Consider the following 19,754-nt stretch of genomic DNA (forward strand, 5'->3'; position numbering starts at 1 on the left):
CTAGACTGTAAATTTAATTATTTCTTTCTATTGATTCCATCTGGATGGAGGACACCCAGTGTTTTTATCCAAAACCTCTCCCGATTTTCTCTTTGCCTATTTTGCCATGTACAATCCTGTTCGATCACAAGGATCTTCATGTGATCAAAATCTTTCAGGTTGTGATCAGGTAACCTGAAATGTTGGCTGACAGGAATGTACGGTTTTTTTGTGAGGTCACTCCTGTGGCCATTGAGGCGTTTGTGAAATGGCTGCATAGATTCACCAACATATTGGAGACCACATCTAGGACACTCAAGAACGTAAATCACGTTTGAGCTTTTGCAGTTGACATTGCAAAAGATCTTGTATGTCTTTTCTGTGGTCTTACTGTGAAATGTTGATGAATGCTGCAATTGGTTGCAACATTTGCAGCGCTTGTCCCCACAAGGCTGACAATTACCTACAGTATGGTTAGGTTTGGAAAGGTCAGCACGGACAAGTATATTTCTCAGGCTGTTAGGTTGTTTGAAGGCAATCATGGGAGGCTCAGGAAAGATTTTGGATAACTTCGAATGTTTCTCGATTGCTGTCCAATGATCACGAATGGTCTTGAAACTATTTCTCAGGCATGGATGGTAGGTGAGCACACATGGGATTCTTTTACTTTTCTGTTTATCTTTGTAAGTTAGCAGACTGCTTCTGGGGATGGATTCCGCTTTTCGAAAACTATTTTTGATGTTTTTGTGTTTATATCCCCTTCTCTTTAAATGTCCTTTAAGCTGCCCCAGACGTTGTTTTGCAGTGTCTTCAGAGGAGCAGATTCGCCTTATTCTGAGAGCTTGGCTGTATGGAATGCTCTTCGTGCAGTGTGGAGGATGGCAACTTTCAGGCGACAAGTATTGATGAGTATCTGTAGGTTTAGAGTATATATCTGTGTTTATTATACCTACAGAGAGGGTGCTAGATGTATCAAGGAAGTTTATGGTGGAATTAGATGTTTCATGGGTGAATTTGATGGTAGGGTGTTGATTGTTAGCATTTGTTATAAAAGTATATAGACTCTATATATATATATATATATATATATATAGTGCTAATAATGGCATTTCAGTCGTGAACCTTCCGTTCGGAACAGTGTTTAAAAGGCTTGATTAAAAGTCCGTAGTTGGGCAGCTAAAAAGTGCAAATATTCTATTAACTGAAGGTATTGAATAAATGTGTGTAACTGTCTTTATCAGTGCATGCAGTAGAATAATGCATTCAAGTTAAACAAATGCATCATATAATATGTATTTTTTGCATATATTTATTGTTAACTGTTGACAACACGAATAGAAGGAAACATTTAAATATCTAAGTTAAACATTTATTTTTTTTCCAATATAGCTATCCTCTGCTAATTCTTTGTTCACTTGTGATGTCTGTATTTAGATTTTTGCTAAAGCTGACGTGTACTTATCTGGTTGATTTGAATGTATAGGTATCGCATTGAAAATGTGATGAATATTGCTGTCATTTTACATTGATTATCAATTTTGATTTGCCATCGTCTGACATAGACATGACATGAATTTTCACTACCGGGTATGTGATTGTGTCTTGCTTTAAAATCGTGCTTATAAACCGTGAAATATGAGTTTATTAACACTGATGTGTCAAGGACGTATCATATGTTAGTTCTTGGTTTGATGAAATCAGTGATGTATCAATTAGTATAGTGACGATTGTGGATTTCTGTTTATACAAACAAAAATATTAATTTTGAGAGAAAGAATGTGTGAAGAAGGAAAGGAAAAACAATTCAAACCTAAGAATAAGGTTAGTTGAACGCAACTCTGCTTATAATATGACTTGCGCATTATTTATGGCTTATACTAGTATATTCACGGTTAGTTATATCTACTAACTTGTTTATATACGTAAAAACGGTGACAACATTTGACTGTGATCAATCATCATTTTCAATTTTATTTTTTTCTATTTTTCTTAATTGGTTTAAAACTAGCATAAATAATTTTCTATTTTTCTAAATGGATTAAAAACTAGTATAAATAAAATAGAGAATGGAAATTGGGATCTGTGAAATAGCAGAAAGCATTATTTACAATAAACATGGTAAAGGCATTGTAAAATTTTGTTATAGGTCTATTTTTGTAGAAATGAGAATGATGAATTTCCTATGTTAGCGGGAACATGCATGATATTCAACTAAGATTTAGTACATAGTAAGTCTTACGTACTATAGAAATCCTTAATATATATATTGTAGATCCAAATTATAAGCTCATCAGTGTGAAGTTAAATTGAGTGTTTATAAGCTTGATTTGTGTTTTCACAGTGAACAATTCAGTATTTCAGTCGTCTTTCAATTGGTAATACTGTACGAAGAATAAAATACTTTGTGTGGTTCCAGTTACATCTCATGAAAAAAATACTAGGGTAGGTAGTGATTTTTCAGTGGAAGATCAAGAACACAAGCTAGGTTTCAAATTAAAGGGGGGCTCGCTGACTGACCTAGGGGGTTCCAGTCATGCTTCAGTGAATTCCTATATAATCAACCATTTTTCCCACAAAAGGGGGACCAACCCCTCCCCCTGGATCCGTCTATCATAGTGTTTATTTTATGATTATATTTTTGTTTACACGAAGTCTATCGGGGACTAATATATAATAGTCCCAGAGTCTATATCATTTGGGAGCATCATTCGGACTTTAACAGTGCTTAATGTTATCGTTAAATTACAAAAATATCTTTAGGGTATGCTATTATCAGAGACATATAATTGTATTATATGTCTCTGCTATTATTAAGATAAGAAAGCCTGGGCAGGTAAGCCGATAACTGGATCCACAGGTACATTTTTATTTGGCACGACTTTTGATTATGCCAAGGATTTGTATAGTAAATTAATTTACTATACAAATCCTTGATTAATGCATGTGCAAATTACAAATTCCATAATGAAGAAAGAAAAGCGAAAGATCAAAGGGATATTAAATCGAAATCCTTATTCGAAAACGAAACTGATAAATCTATGCCAAATAACGAAAAGACAAATAAAGTATACAAAATACATTTTTTCATATCAGAACAGGAGCAATTAAAGGATTTAATTTTAATTAGATTGAAAATTTTAAGATAATACTACTATTTCGATCCGTTGCGGCATATTGTGCTGGCTTCCCGATTTGTCGCTATCTGATTGGCCGATGATGTGATTTCCCCGGGAAACCCCCTATGACAGAAAAAAACATGGCGATAACTTAGGCTCACTGTTTATCTTTAAAAATGTCCAGTGAAGTAATCGACTTGAGCACACAAGAAGACATTATCTGCATAAGTGACGATGATCATGAAGTTAAAAAGGCAGAGGCGAATCAAGTGTGCAATACTCAAGGATTTGATGGTGTTGAGGAAATCGAAGTCTTGGAAAAATCGGAAAGTCCACCCCAAAGTCAAAGTCGAAACTTACCCTTAAAAAATGAAATAGATATTGAATCATTGAAGCTTGCTTTTCAAAAAACATTACAGGAGGTAAATATGACAATGAACAAAAATATGTTTGTGTCAATTGACAATGTTGCATCATTAACATACAGAATTTGTTTTCTTTATTTTTGTAAACAAGAGAAATGTCTTCAAAGCCATGCTTTTCTTTTTCTGTCTTACATATACATGACCTACTTTAATATCTAGCTTCACTGTAAAAGCAGATAAAGATTGCAGCTGGGTCAAGAAGATCCAAAATAATCACAGATTTAATATTGTTTGATTGCTGTGGAACTGTGAAATTCCGTTTCCAGTAGTCCTATAAATATCTGTTTGGCAAGGGTCCATTTGGCCTGATTTTTGTTGAGCCTGCTTGTTATATTGCAAAAGGGAGACATAGCGATAGTCTTCGGCAGCAGATGCGTCCCAATTATTCACTCTGTGGTTAAAGTTTTTGAAATTTTAATAACTGTCTAAAACATGTTTACCAGAAGCAAGTTAACTCGTACCACCGAAAACTCGTACCACGTTAACTCGTACCAAAAAAGTTAACTCGTACCAACGTAAACTCGTACCACTGGGAAGTCATACCATTAAAAATATATTAAAAAATATGAATGTTTTATGGGTTTTTTTTGTAAACTTAATGAAAATAATGTTGAATTACTTGAATTTTTTACTGGATTTTAAGGAAAGCTTAGACAAAAATACGAATGTTTTTTTAAGCTTAATTTCTAAACTGATTGCTTTGACTGTACCTTAAGTTGAATATCTATATCCAAATTAAATTAATTAAAGCTGTAATCCATGATCACAAATCGAATGCTATGTTTACAATTGTTGAAAGCCATGTGCTTTTAAACTGGAATCCGCTTGTATTACGCTTCACTTAAACAAAGTGTAGTAGTCAGTCGAGAACCAGCTTAATGTGCTTTTTGGCGGGAAAATTCGGGAAACCCCTTAACAGGAAACAGTTACATTTCAATGTTATTTATAGACAGTAGGAATTTCATTTTGGAAATCATTTTGATTAACCGTGTTAACTGCTAAGATTTATTCATGAAAAATAGATATTTTCTTAGGGTGAAACTAATAATACTTTAATAATATTACAAATATAAGTAAACCAGTCTGAAGTATTTTCTATCCAGGACCAATAGACAAGGAACATTAGCTACAAATTGGTCATTGTACTTTCAAATTATATATATTTTACAGACTTAAGAGGTATTGAGTGAAAATAAAGTATATATTCATCATTTAACACCATTTAAATGCATTTAAATAAGTTGGTTCGAGTTAGCAGTGGTACGAGTTTGCATTGGTACGAGTTTTTTTTTAGTGGTACGAGTTGACGTTGGTACGAGTTTACAATGGTACGGGATAACTATAATTCTGTTTACCTATCCTAGATTTCTACTAAACTTGGACAGAAGCTTGTTTATGATCATAAGATACATGTAGTATCTAGAAGGAAATTTATTTAATCTGTACAATACTTGTAAATGGACTTAGTCTTTCTTCCAGACAACATTACATACAGTCTAGATCTGCAGTTTAAGTTTTTAAAACATTTATTAGATACATACATGTACATGTATACAGCCAACCTGGATACACCTTATCACTATTTGTCCCCCATTACTCGATATCACACAGGTTCCTGTAAAATTTTGACCTCATAAAACAAAATATCTGACGCCACAATGGAAAAGTGATTGTTGTTGACGTCAAAAGTTCAAGCGGCCGGGTTAGCCGGGAATAGCATAAGGTGTATTGTACCAAACTTTGACAGAACTTCTTACAATAAAATATAGTATATCAATTTTGAAATAATTTCTTCACCATTTGTGTTGAGCTTGTGAGGTACGACAAATCTAGGTGAGGCACTGGGTACTGAGAAACCCTTATAAATTATTTGATTAATGTGACATTGTCTAGTTGCAAAATGTTTATTACCTATCAGCTGTCTTTAATTTTTGCCTTTTATATTTTAATTTGTATTCAATAAATATAAAAAAAACTACCCATTAGTTACCATCTTTAAGAAATAAGAATAAAACAAATCAGCTGAGTGATTACGCAACATCGTCGGTGGACACAATGTTACTTGGATCAGTGATTTGGAAAATTACTTATTTAAGCATGTTAAGTAAGTCCACTGACTGTATTAAAATCGTAGAACACTGAATTGTAGTTTACTGTTAGGTTATGCCATACACTGTATGGTATGACTGTCAATGACTGTAACAGGTTTATTGTATACATGTACATGGTATTATCCATTTTGCATGGTTACTCTTAGCTTAATCTCATTTACAAAGACTATTAATAATGTTAATTTAATGTGAATCAATCATGATAAGTAAATTAGGTGACACATTTCTATGTGTTTTATGGCAGTAATACATTGTACCTTTGATAGGAAACTGGTCTAAAAACCATTATAGATATATATATCCTATATATATAGCTAAATGAATGAAATACTGCACACATTGATATAAAAAAAGACGACACAAACAGAAATTGTCCCAAAGCTAAAAAATGTATGATGCATTACCTTTTTCTGACTTTATATTAAGTATATGAGACGTGTACTATGTAATGACCTAATGAAGGTTTTGCAGGTTTCTTTTTCTTATCACAATACTTTTTGGTAATTAGGTATTATACAAATTGCGGAAAAAAATTGTTGCCCTTATAAGTTACATAAAGATACGAAAACAGGAAAGAACAACAATTGTATGTTGTTGACTGTTTCTCTGTGCTATTACATATCTAAACCCAAAAAGACACTTTTACCATTTGGGAGTATACAAAGTGAACAAATATGAAAACTAAAACTGTTGAAAAAAATTAGGATATATAAAACTTATGAGTTTCTTATTCAAGTTTCATTTAAAGCTTATACGAAGAAAAAAAAGTTGAAAAAAATATTTGACATCACATTATTGAGGGGCTAAAGACTCATAATGTAAAGATTTTGTCATGAAATTGATTTTGCACAAAGGGGAACTATTAGCTTCTTATCAATCTCCCTTAAAACAAGGGATTATATGAATCTGGAATAAATTGAATTTGAAAAATTGATGAGAAAGGTATGATGAAAAGTTACTAAACTGAAAAGGGTTAGCTACATTATTTTTTCTTTACTGATAAAGTGATAATTCAGAACAAACGAAATAACCTCCCTAAGCAACTGTCCTAATTTTAGTTCTTTTCATGATACATTTCTTATCAATTTTCCAAAATTCAAAATTATTCCAGATTCAAATAAAATTTATATAAATTTGTGTTCATATTTGTAAGTCTTGTTATTAAACCTAGTAAAGTTAGTAAGATATGTTGTAATTTGAAGAATCATAGGTTATCAATGGGAATTAATTTGTATAGACCAATTGGGTTGATTAAGTCCAGTTCTGGTACATGTGTAATGTGCAAGCGTCCTTTGCAGATATACTTTTTTGATTACATGGTAAAGCCTAAAGGACCATTTTACTTTAACCTTCTTTTATTGATTTGTTGTTATTGGAAATAGAACAACTTAGTCACCTGTAAAGATTAAGATGTAAATAAGATTAATAGATTTGTTGACAGAAAAGATGTTTGTTTACTTCTTAATACATGGGTATCATACACCTTATCGCTATTCCCGGCTGACCCGTCCGCTTGAACTTTTGACGTCAACAACAATCACTTTTCCATTGTGGCGTCAGACATTTTGTTTTATGACGTCAAAATTTTACGGGAACCTGTGTGATTTCCAGCAATGGCAGACAAATAGCGATAAGGTGTATTGACTTTGTACTCACATTCTTACCTTTCCTATAGGTTCTTTTAAAAAAATTGTTGACATAATTTTACCCCCTTTGTAATAAAAAGTATGTTGATTCAATGATTGTACACAATTTAAATGATGTAAATAAGTATCAGCAATTTATAATTTCTTGAAACACAATGAAAAAAATGACACCTTTTGTAATTTAATTTACTGGCATTAATTAGATTAACAGAGGTACTTCTTGTAAAAACATGTCACCTGCAGTGACAAGAATGTGTATATACATGTAATTATAAGGTCATTACGGGTCAATCACTGATAGAGATGTCTACATGTATATAAAGTTCCTCTAGTTATCTATAACTACACATAAAATTGCATATAGGGATCTAATATTAAGACATAAAGGTATGGTGAGATAGAAGCACACATTCTTAAGACGTAATTATGACATTAAAAATTACAAGGAAACATATATGTATTCACAAATTTTCTGCTGGGATTGAGTTTTTTGTGTATTTAATATATATTTTATGTAAATATTAGTGATGTGATTTGTTTTAATTTGTAAAAGACTTAAAATTCAGTTATTAAAAAAAATATTTCTTTAATGTTTATCTTATGATGAGAAATTGTATATTTCATGAAGTAATAAAAACATGCATGTACAGTGTAATCTATAGACTTCTGGAATGAAAATTTATTTTGTTTCTAGCAACTCATACAAGCTATCAGTCGTAAAAATTCCCTCCATATAGGTTGAGCCTGCATTTTCTTAAGTTAAATGTCATAATCTTGTGAGATACATGTATTTTGAAAATCTTAAATTCGAATAAAAGATTTATTTTTACTCTTTTTTTGCAGAGGAAAAGTATGGGATGTACAAAAACGCCACCTCCAATTAAGCCGTTAAAGTTTCGTCCTCAAATGACCTGGTCCAAATTAAAATCGGAAAAGGAAAAAGAAAAAATGGTGATGTCACCTAAGATGCCAAGACTGAACAGGGAACCAGTCTACATCAGCAGTGAATCTGAAAATGAAGAGGAAGAAGAGGAACTTCCAGATTTAGACGATTATTCTGAAGTCATTAATATATCTGACGATGAAATGGGCGAATCGTCAGTGAAAAAATCAGTGTTAAGCTTAAACTGCACTTCGTTGGATTCTGACAATGAAAGTAAGACTAGTATGGATAGATCAAGTTACTGTATAAGTACAGATGAGGATGAAGAAGGAACAACAGTTGTTACGGTCCAGATTGTATCTTGTTCAGAGGACACTGATGATACAACATATTCATCACCGAAATGTAAGAGACGAAAAATGTCTGAATATCTGCCAGACACATCATTAGCTGATTGTACTGACAATAAAACAGAAGATGATAATGACATTGAAATAATTAGTGACGAAATTGAGAAAGAGAATAAAACTGAAGTTGTTCAAAAAATTTGGACTGATGAAAATAAGACGAAACTTGCAAATTTACTGAATGGTGTAAAAACATCATTGAATTTAAAAAATAAGTCACTTCAAGACCAGAAAGAATCAGAATTGAAAGAAACAGGAGATAACTCTAAATCAGTATTGAGAGAGATTTCTAATTCTCCGACTAGTTCTCGTCACTTTACAGACTTACTCAAGTGTGATGATTCGGAAGATTCAGAAACTGAATATGTTCAAGTAAAGAAGAGAAGACGCAAAAACAAAATGAGAAAAATTGTTAAAAAGGAAGATTCTGATTGCGGACAAATTACTAGTTATTTTAGCAGTGTGAAAAAAGACATTCACAAAAAGTGCTTCTGGCAAAGACACAAATCTAACATTGTTAATTCCAGAATGGACAATGATATAGAAAATGTCTTAGTGGGTGCTTTTTCCCAGTTTCACATAAACACTGTTGAAGGATGTTGGGAAGATGAACAAAATCCAAGCTTCATGAGACATGGATTAAAGTTTTTAAAAAACTTTTCGAAAAGCTATAGTCCGCCTCCTGAACTGATAGAAAGAGTGATTGAACAGGGCATATTAAGCAGTAGTTCATTGGAACTTTTAAAAGAGTCAGTCGACTGTTTAATGCTTGTGTATGACAAATATCCTGAAATGTTGCATATTGACTTCAAACATTTACAGGATTCCCTGGAATGTTTAAACTTCGGAAAAAGTTTTTCTGATCAGAGCCATTTATTGGTTAGAAAGACAGTGTACCTTCTTAAGCTTGTTATTTTGTTTTATGAATATGAACTCACTACAAGAAACGTTAGTGATCCAAAGGCGATGAGAAAGACGGCTAGTTATAAAGCATTATCGTATGATTGTGGGTTTAACAATGTTAAGGAACTTATTGTCAATTATATTGTGCCCTTGCTTCACCATGAACAAACATTTCAGAATGAAATTCCAGAAATTCTACCACTTCTTCAAAAACTTTTACATATTAGTGTAGAGGTCAGTTCAAATTGTAACGCTGCAGCAAGGGCTATTGCTCTTGAATTAAGCAAACCATATTGTTATTTACCAACCATTGATCATAAAAAACTGTACATACAGACGTTAGAATCATCCTTGTTACGATATTACCTTGTGACTGTGGTCTTAGAGAGACAGTGTGAGAACACTGCACCATGTTACGACTTTCCTTGCCGATTTCAGGATGTGTTCAACTGTTTCTTTCAAGCGTATCCGCCTACAAACATATCAACGCCACCAACTACACCACAGTCAGAAGATGATTCAATGGATGGTTATAACCCTAATAGTACTGCTGGTTATCCTGCAATAAATGTGGAGGAACTACTGATGTTGTTATTTGAAGTATTACAGTGCTATATGCAATGCGAGCAAGGTAACCAAATTGTTCATGCAAAGTTTATTGATGAACTGTGCAAAATATGATTCAAGAATTTGAAATAATGTATACATAAAAAAATATTTGACAATACAAGAGACCATACCAACCAGGCAACGAACAAATACACTATAAAAAATATAGACATATAAAGATAACACCTACAATTACAACCATGATTTAAGAACCTGCCTTGGTACAAACACCAATGCGATTGGTTTAAACTGTTTTACATATAATATGTACAAACTTCCCCATTGGTTATTTAGTTCATACACTTGAATTGTGCACCCTCAAAGTAAATAAAACGCACAATAAAAGCCTGCACAACGATAGTAAATAGGTGTTGGCACACTAAACTGTATGAATTTATATTATTTGTGGAATACCATGGCCAGTTCGTGAAGATTTTGTGTAAACCATAAATTGAAATGCTCCACACAAAATACAAATATTCAATAGGCTTGTAGGCAATCTTATTGAATCTTTGGCATTCCCACTAATTCAAACATCCTGTAATGTCTGAGGAATGTCAAGTCTTGATAATTAAGAGATACACAAAGTTCCTTACCGTTATGAATTTTTGAGACATTATATAAGACAGACATGCATATTTAAATTTGACCTCTTTATGTTGGACAAGTTAAGGCATAATAAGTATTTAGATTTTGCAATGCTTAGGCTTGCACTATTCTTGTCAGCCTGGTAAAATATAATAAGTGCTAAAAAATCCTGGAACCTGGGCTAGTGAAATTTTTATCCCTCATATTTCAATGAACAAGCAACAGTTGAAAATGTAATACACAAAATTTCTAATATTTGCAAGATAAAACAAAAATTTAAAAGTCAATGAACTTGATTTGTACATCACATAAGAAAAAAAACCCTTAATAGAATCTGAATAAATAAACAGTAGGATATACACGTACATGTACTCTTGCAGGTTAAATATTTTTCCTTATTTCATTAAGCATTCTGATAAAAAAAAATTAACATTATGGGTCCTTAAATAAAAAGTCAAATGCCCCTTTGCATCCTCCCATTTATTGTTTTAATGATCTGAACTCTGCTAATAGTCTACACTAACCTTTGTAGTTGATGCAGTATACATGTACATTGTAAAAGGAAGATTTAAAAAAAAAGTGAAAAATATTTCCTGGATTTGTCAGATGAAAACTAAGATTGTTTTCAAGGAAATGGAAGAGGGGAAACTTATACAGTGTTATATGGCTGTATGATCAAACAATTCTAACACTTCAGAAATAGTTACGAACTAGTAGTTACTTTTGTTTTATTATTTTCTGAAAAGTAGGATTGCTGAAAGCCCTGAATAGTTACATGTATATATTACGTTATTTACAACATCTAATGTTAAAATTATACAAAAGAAAAAAATATGAATAAGTGATATTAAGGTGGTATGGGTGTCTTCCTCCATCTTGGATTGTAAAAAACAGAGAACCAAAGGTCCAGATCTTCTATCGAGTTAGCAAAATTTGATGCAGGAATGCAGATATTTAATGTGATTTTTCATTTTAAAGAACCAATTTATAGGAATATAACTTATCAATATTAATATTTTTACAAATGTTGATTATTTTTGGTTTTTAAAAAATAAATAAATTGGCATTTTAAGGGGAGGTTACTCTAAAACAGTGCAATTTCTGAAGGATTCTACATGGAATTTTCCTATTTTGTATTTTAGCTGGAAAAAATGTACGGAGACCCTATCTTTTATTTTGATATTCTAAAAGCATTGTCTGAAAGCTATCTTTTCCTTAAGTATTTAACAATTCTATCATTTTCTTTAGTTTCTAATCACAAAATGGTGTTTTTTTCCTGTATAATCCATACAAAATGTGTCATTTTGTCACGCCCTGTAGCTTCAGAAAATGTGCGGTGACCTATCATTTTTACTATATTTTTCAACATATATCAATAGATACTACATTTTGGCAAAGTATGAACAAATTCTATCATTTTTATTTTAGACTCCCATACCACCTTAAGAGCATTTTCTATTAAAATTTAACAAAACGCTAGATGTTCCATTTTAATATAAATTATTAAAAGATATTGTTTAATATGATTCAACTCAATAATTCATTGGTTAGCTGAAATTGAATCCTTTCCTTCTTGTGAATTATAACAGGTACATCAATATGAGCATTTGTCTAATTTCCTGCTATGGTTACCTTAAATCCTTTGGATGTTAGGGTACTTAGGGTTGCTGTGTTTAATGTTTATTCTAGTTCTCTGGATAACATGCTATATATCATTTTATCCATTATTAAAGTTGACAATTGGTTATAATTTCCTTTATTGATAAGCTGCGATTAAGTTACCAGGAAATGCTTTGTAATTTATTGGCCTCGGCAAACTCTGAGAAATGACAAATGTTTTTAGGTAGCTAGCTATATGTACAATGTATCATGGCTATAGGGATGGTTGAATTGTTCTGTTAATGTTAGTAAACATGGTTAAGCAGACGAAATATTTCATCGTGTGCATTCTTGTCACCACAACATGTTGCAAATGTACTTCTGTTAGTAACACATGTGATGTGATCATTATGGTTTTATGTATAAAAAAATAATCGGATAAGTGGAAATTAAATACATTATAGTTATGTTATACATGTTATATATATGTATTTTTATTACTCTTCGCCTTGTTTGGTTTACTGTTCATTACAGATTAAAAAAAATACTAAGTTAATATGATTCATCAACAAATGATCAGAAATAAAATGTATCTGAAATCAATAATGCATAAATAGAGAGACAAGCTTAAGGTTGACCTACTACATGTACAAAGATTTAACTTGTTTAGCATACATTGTACATGTATTTAGTAGTTTAGATCTTTGAATGCAAAGTTTAAAAAACAAAAATCATGCTTCATTGTAATTATAAAATACAGACAAGGAATAATTAAACAATTGCCTGATGACAGGAAGAACTACTTAAACCACTCAGCTGTGAGACCCTTAAAATTACATGTAAAAATCTGTGTCTGGGTATTGACAAGTAAATGAATATGTATTGATAAATTTCCTTATCTAAATCATGATGTAATTAGTCACTAAAAAATATTAATTGGGAAAAAAAATAGCAATTTAAAAAGTGATTTTTCTATTTTTCAGACAAGTCTATTGCCACCCTCAGAAGACGAGCATACATGAAAAAAGAGGATTTTACCATGCAGCTGACAGACAAAGACAAAGACTTGATTTTACAGGGAATTGAAGAATTACGTGGCCGTGTATTGACTCTGACACCAGACTTGACACCAGTGTCAGAAAAATATTTACAGTTAATGTTATGTGTGGTAGATTGGCAGAAATGTATGAATTAAAAAAACTGCATAAATTTCCCTGAAATAATAAGATACCAGTGTTCAGCATGTACACTTAACTTTGCTCAAACTTGATGTATTTACTAGCTGTGAATTTACATTTACAAACATACTTATGTCCATCAAATGTATATATTTCTACTTTTATAGTGCTATGTCAGAAATGTCAAATAGAAATTTCGTTGTGGAAATTTCTCTGCAGAATTATACATGTATGTCATATGTTTTAACATATTAATACATTTTCTCACACAATACTTATCTGATGACAAAAGACCATTTATTTTTTCACTGATACTTTTTAGAACTCTTTTTGTAATTTTCTATAATAATTTGAAACTGAATTATCTACATGTATATCATTACTAATGAAAAGAGCGAAATATAGAGATGGATGTAAGAGTTGGAAGGAAAAAATATAGGTGTGTAGCTTCAATAGATATCTATAGATTATTGTTGGTCATCTTGATGAGATTGATTTACTTGCATAAGCTGGTACGATGATAGCGAGAAAAACAAATGAGTTGAGATGACATATGATAATCTGAATATCTCTAATTTACATATTATGTCAGGGAAAATTTCATTGACAGCATGTGCTTCTTAGTTTCTAGCCATTTTTCATATCACTCAACTGTGCTGGGAAAGATCTTTATCAGTCAGTAATATCAAAAGAAAATTTAAAAAAATAGAAATAATATTCTGATATTTTTTTATAAGCTTCAATAAACAATGATTTTTCCATTGGGACTAATTTGATTTTTAAAGAATAAATAAATATTTTTGTTTTTTTAATGGCTTCTTTTTTCTCTGTTGTCACATTCTTCAATGTTAACTTGCATACCTGCCAACTTTTGAAAATGGCCATGGGGGTTTTTGTGCGCGGCACCATTTTTGAGGGTAGAATTTTTCGCGCCATTTTTTCGTGTGATGATTTGGCTCCTAAAAGTGGCTGACATACTTCTTTTTTGGGGGGTGATAGTTGAAGATGCTGTTATATTAACCCATCTTTTTTAAATTGTTTGATTGTTGTATTCTTTTTGTTGAGATTAACACCAGTAAGATGACTTTTATGTTTGTCTGATACATTGTCAAGAAATTAAAAAAGTAACAATTTTAATAATTTGATAACAAAAAAACAACAATATATTATATAGATCAATATCACAAGTTGTAATGTCAAACAGTCTTGGTGATGTGTTGTGCGTTGAATGACTTCTAGTGAAGAGCAGTACTAGAATGTTTGGAGACATCATTAAGGCCACCGTGGTCAACTGTAAAGTCTCTGTTGCAAACTTTACAAAAGGCATGTGACAATCCTAACGTTGATTTAGACAACCAGCCCCTGTACTTGACATTATTCTCCCAAATCAAGTATTTGCACGAAGCAACACAATTTTTCTTCTTAGGCGGTGACAGAACCATTTTGCAAGTGATAACTTTTGATAAACAACTAAAAATTTGATTGTTTACTATGCTGACATTAATCAACTGGTGAATGCGTGATCACTAAATTTTGATTGGATGAAATTTGTCAGACAAGATTTGTCTCCCTTGGGAAAACTTTCAAAAGTTCAAAATCGGGAACAAAAATATTTTTCGTGTAAATATTACTAAAATCGTGTTTTTTGGCTATTTTCACGATCACGATCGTGTAATCGGGACAGAGGGTCAAAATCGTGTAGTACACGCCTAAATCGTGAAAGTTGGCAGGTATGAACTTGGGGATTTATATCATGAATCAATGTGTCATTTGGTCAATAAATTTTTGGGGCTTTTCAATTTTTGTTAGTATACTAATTTTATGCAATGTTTTACCATTTTTTAACAATATTTTAACAACAAAGATGTTGTGTGCAGAGACTAGTTAACCTAAATGGGAAGGCACTGGAAGCTCTCGTTTAATTTACTTGTTTGGTGAAGAAGGGTGCTTCTTGAATTTAAAATCCTTATTTATTTATGTTTTTATGTATTTTTCACAACATCATCACAGACAATCAATCGGTTTACTTTTTATTTTTAGTTATTATGTATACATACATGCATGTATATATATCAGGTATATTCATTATGTACATAAAGTCATCTTACATTGTTTATGTGCTTTTATTGGTCCCACAAGCATTAGACATTACAGGAGGGTATTAACCTCACTATGAAAATCATACATTCATTTAATATACAAGTCCTCATGATAGACCATCAGTGTTTGGCGTAATGTTGTTTCTCATTTTCAAGCAATAAATATTTTTCATTTCTCCTGGAATGACATGAAAACTAATATACTGTTCGGTTGGTCAGTTTTGACCACAATTATTATTACGAATAATATCAATACATTTCAAATTTCCATTGCATTGTGTTTAAAAATGTACATTTTTTTTTCTTCGAATTATTGATCAAGAGGTGGTTGTAAGGATGAACTTTAATGGATAAAACGTTTTAAATAGTGTGCAGTAATGTGTGAACCATGTCATCTTAAATAAGACTTGTGGACTGACTATTACAATGTTAAGTGTTAGATTTTAGATGTGCTGTACAGGCTCCATCAAACTGTTATGTTTTATTTTGCTAAAAATTAGGCAAGACATGTCTTTTATCTTAATTTGTTTTAGAATTTTATTGAGTTGGAAGTCCTTGTACCATGTATACTTTAATTGAAAAGCCTTTATAAAAATCTTTAATTGTGTTATTTTTGCTGCAATAGTGTACAAATAACAATTGTTCAGTATTAGCGTACATAATCTGTGATTTTAAAAAGTAGGAGTCTATTTAAGAACCATGCAGCATTTAAAATTTTGTGAAACATCTCATTAATAACTGCAAAAGATTATCAACCAGTTACAGTATTGATGATAGGAATAATAAATGATATTTATTAAACTTCCTTACCAAGACAAATAATTGGCATTCATTTTGCTATTCTACAGTATATTGTTAGAGTTATCTTCCTTGGGATGAGTTTTATAATGCATTCTGTAGAAATTATATCTTTTCTGGTAATGGTCGATATAAAAAATGATGTGAATTTCTACATACTTTTTTTTTTATCCTTGCCAATTGCATTAATAAACAGATTGCAATTTAATATGAACATTTATCAATCCTAACATAAACTTTTTACCAACATAACAAATGAAATATTCTATCTGTAGGCTTTCCACTCATAAATCACATTTTATATGATTCTTAAATAGACTGGTAACAATTTGTCAAGGCAGTTTACATAGGCATAGAGAATTGATGTATGTAAAAAATCTTTTTCAAACGTTTTCAGTTTATTGACTACATAACATGACATGTAATTTTAAGCTATGTAAGATAGACGGTATGGATATCAAGTAATATACTACAGGTTTCCTTGTGTTTTACACACATTTTAGTTGTATATATACAGAAGATGGTTTTAATAGGAATGGTACATTACTATACATGTAAATAAGTTTGTGTAATTGGAAGTGGGAGCTATACAAAGTGTGCTTCGGTGTCATAGAAGGGGAATTGGACTTGGTGCTATGTATGTTTTTGTGTGGAAGCTTTGGAAAGGGATTGATTGTAGGACAGATTATTAAAACGAGATAACATAATGTTATCATATGACTGAGACATACGGTTACCACTTTTCAAAAAAAGTATGGCTTCGTACTTGTAAAAAGTATTATATAACATCTAACCTTAATTTGCCAATCATGGTGCCCTTGATAAATTTATTTAAATTTAACCTGAAATACCCAATGATACTGTAAATTGAAAAGAATAATTGTTCATGATTTTTTTTTCATAGAATTATTGGTCTCATTAAGTGATTGTGAAATTTCTGTGCATTTTTGTTAAATATATAACTATATTAATTTTTTAAAGCTTCAGTTAATGATTTGTACTTGAAATGCAAAGTTGTTAAGATTTAGATTAAAAGAAATTTATAATGTTAAAACTTTTGTGAAATAAAAAATTGGCAAACGATGGTAAAAATCTTTTTATACATCAAAATTTATAGAGTAATGTCCGTATTGATGGACCCATATACATATGTATACTAATTATTTTTGTCGAACCATACATATATATATTTATATATATGGTCTAATGACTTATAATTTGGTCCTTTGTTGCTCATAAAAACTGTTAAGACCATTGTTATATGAACTTTAAAGTTTAAACATATAAATGTAGTGGACTCTTATCAGTAAAACCTATTTTGCATATTTTTAAACAAACTACATTAAATAGAAATTTTGAAAGAAAGGGTCATTTTCTTTTGCCTAATAAATAATTGAAGTTTGCTGGTTACGATAAAACTGAATACTTATAGAGAATTTATTGTTTAAAATTTGATCTACATTGATGACTTATATATTTTAGTCACCTACACAATGCAGTGAAGGGAATATTGAAATACCGCTGGTCTGTCTAAGTCTTGTAAGCATGAACAATTATTGCCTGATTTTTATTAGGATTATATCAAAAGTTTATATCTTCAATATCCCAAACAAGTTTGAAAATCAGTGCAAAGCAACTTTTTTTTAAAGGAGTGATTGCCATGAGAAATATAGATTATATTGGAAATCGCACCTTCAATCCTTCATTTCTTGTAGGAATATTATGAAATTTGTATAGAAGGTTTACATCAGTGCTGATCAATACTAGAGATACATAACTTGTTCCTAAAATTGTGTCTTGAAAAAGTAATTATTTGCATTATAACAATGTTAGCAATTCCATTCCTACATTTCTTATAAGGTATTTATTTAAAGGTTTAATCTTTAAAAAAAAAAATTGTTGGATTTATTGCTTTGGACACATTCAATATGTGAAATGTGGGGAACAAGGAATGCTGTTCTTTCATTAAGATTTAATATTCTGATTTTCCTTTTTTCTGATTTGAACATTTGTTCCCAAGATTAGAACATACATTACATAAGATAAAATATAGAAATCCAGTTTTTAAGCTCAGCTCAGTATTGAAATGTAGAAATGTAGATAAATGTAGCTTCATTTATATGATTTACCATTGTTATTTTCATTGTTGAAGATGTTATTTTTTTTTTCTTCATTATTTTTCATTTTTATACATGTTTCTCAACCAATTAAAAATGGGAAAGTTATTAGTTTGTTGTTTCAATTGCCAACTGTATAATGGAAAAAATGATGAGCAAGATCTATAAATAAAAAGAAGATGTGGTATGATTGCCAATGAGAAAACTCTCCATAGGAGAGTCAAAAAGTAAATATTTGAAAAAAAGTCGTTACACTCCTTATAGGAGGTATTGTCCCAGTTTTAATTTTTTAAACGACCGCAAACATTATTTTGCTGTTGTATATTGGTATGACGTTGACGTTGACTGTTCAGGGTTCCAACTCTGCGGTCGCATAAAGCTGCGCCCTGCAGAGCATCTGGTTTTACCTCGCATGAGCTTTTGCCATCACTTGTCCATCTGTCATCTTTAAACTTTCATTTTAAAATCTTCTACTCTGAAACTGCTCTATGGATCAAAACCAAAGTTTAACTTCTTGTAAAGATTGTGACTTTTGTCCAGGTTGATCAGCCAACATGGCAGTCATGTCTACAATTGAACTAAGTAGTCAAACAAGTTTTTATACGACCGCAAATTTTGAAAAAATGTTCGTCGTATATTGCTATCACGTTGTCGTCGTCGTCCGGCGTCCGAATACTTTTAGTTTTTGCACTCTAACTTTAGTAAAAGTGAATGGAAATCTATGAAATTTTAACACAAGGTTTATGACCACAAAAGGAAGGTTGGTATTGATTTTGGGAGTTTTGGTCCCAACATTTTAGGAATTAGGGGCCAAAAAGGGCCCAAATAAGCATTTTCTTGGTTTTCACACTATAACTTTAGTTTAAGTTAATAGAAATCTATGAAATTTTGACACAAGGTTTATGACCACAAAAGAACGGTTGGGATTGATTTTGGGAGTTTTGGTCTCAACAGTTTAGGAATTAGGGGCCAAAAAAGGGCCCAAATAAGCATTATTCTTGGTTTTCGCACAATAACATTAGTTTAAGTAAATAGAAATCAATGAAATTTAAACACAATGTTAATGACTACAAAAGGAAGGTTGGTATTGATTTTGGGAGTTTAGGTCCCAACAGTTTAGGAATTAGGGGCCAAAAAGGGACCCAAATAAGCATTTTTCTTGGTTTTCGCACCATAACGTTAGTATAAGTAAATAGAAATCTATGAAATTTAAACACAAGGTTTATGACCATAAAAGAAAGGTTGGGTTTGATTTTGGAAGTTTTGGTCCCAACATAATAAGGGGCCCAAAGGGTC

The 19,754-nt window shown here is 31.3% G+C and overlaps 1 protein-coding gene across 3 annotated transcripts; it reads left to right on the top strand.

Annotated features, from left to right (window-relative positions):
* Window positions 1-1,644: 1,644 nt before the first annotated feature.
* On the top strand, window positions 1,645-18,566 carry LOC143072903 (uncharacterized). Of its 3 annotated transcripts, none has more exons than XM_076248060.1 (3): window positions 1,645-1,800; window positions 8,121-10,101; window positions 13,250-18,566. In XM_076248060.1, exons 1-3 carry the CDS (start codon window positions 1,756-1,758, stop codon window positions 13,459-13,461), a joined length of 2,238 nt encoding a protein of 745 aa, XP_076104175.1. In that variant the 5' UTR covers window positions 1,645-1,755; the 3' UTR covers window positions 13,462-18,566. The 3 variants fall into 3 exon arrangements, with proteins under 3 accessions (XP_076104175.1, XP_076104174.1, XP_076104176.1); XM_076248059.1 differs by lacking the exon at window positions 1,645-1,800 and adding an exon at window positions 3,208-3,517; XM_076248061.1 differs by lacking the exon at window positions 1,645-1,800 and adding an exon at window positions 7,466-7,664.
* Window positions 18,567-19,754: the final 1,188 nt, after the last annotated feature.

The sequence above is a fragment of the Mytilus galloprovincialis genome, chromosome 4 (genome assembly GCF_965363235.1).
Source record: "Mytilus galloprovincialis chromosome 4, xbMytGall1.hap1.1, whole genome shotgun sequence".
In the NCBI taxonomy this organism is placed as follows: Eukaryota; Metazoa; Mollusca; class Bivalvia; order Mytilida; family Mytilidae; genus Mytilus; species Mytilus galloprovincialis.

Coding starts and splice junctions, on each gene's coding strand:
- LOC143072903 (XM_076248059.1), top strand. CDS start 3,272: ATGTCCAGTGAAGTAATCGACTTGAGCACACAAGAAGACATTATCTGC. Junction 3,518..8,120: donor TTCAAAAAACATTACAGGAG/GTAAATATGACA, acceptor CTTTTTTTGCAG/AGGAAAAGTATGGGATGTAC. Junction 10,102..13,249: donor CTATATGCAATGCGAGCAAG/GTAACCAAATTG, acceptor TCTATTTTTCAG/ACAAGTCTATTGCCACCCTC.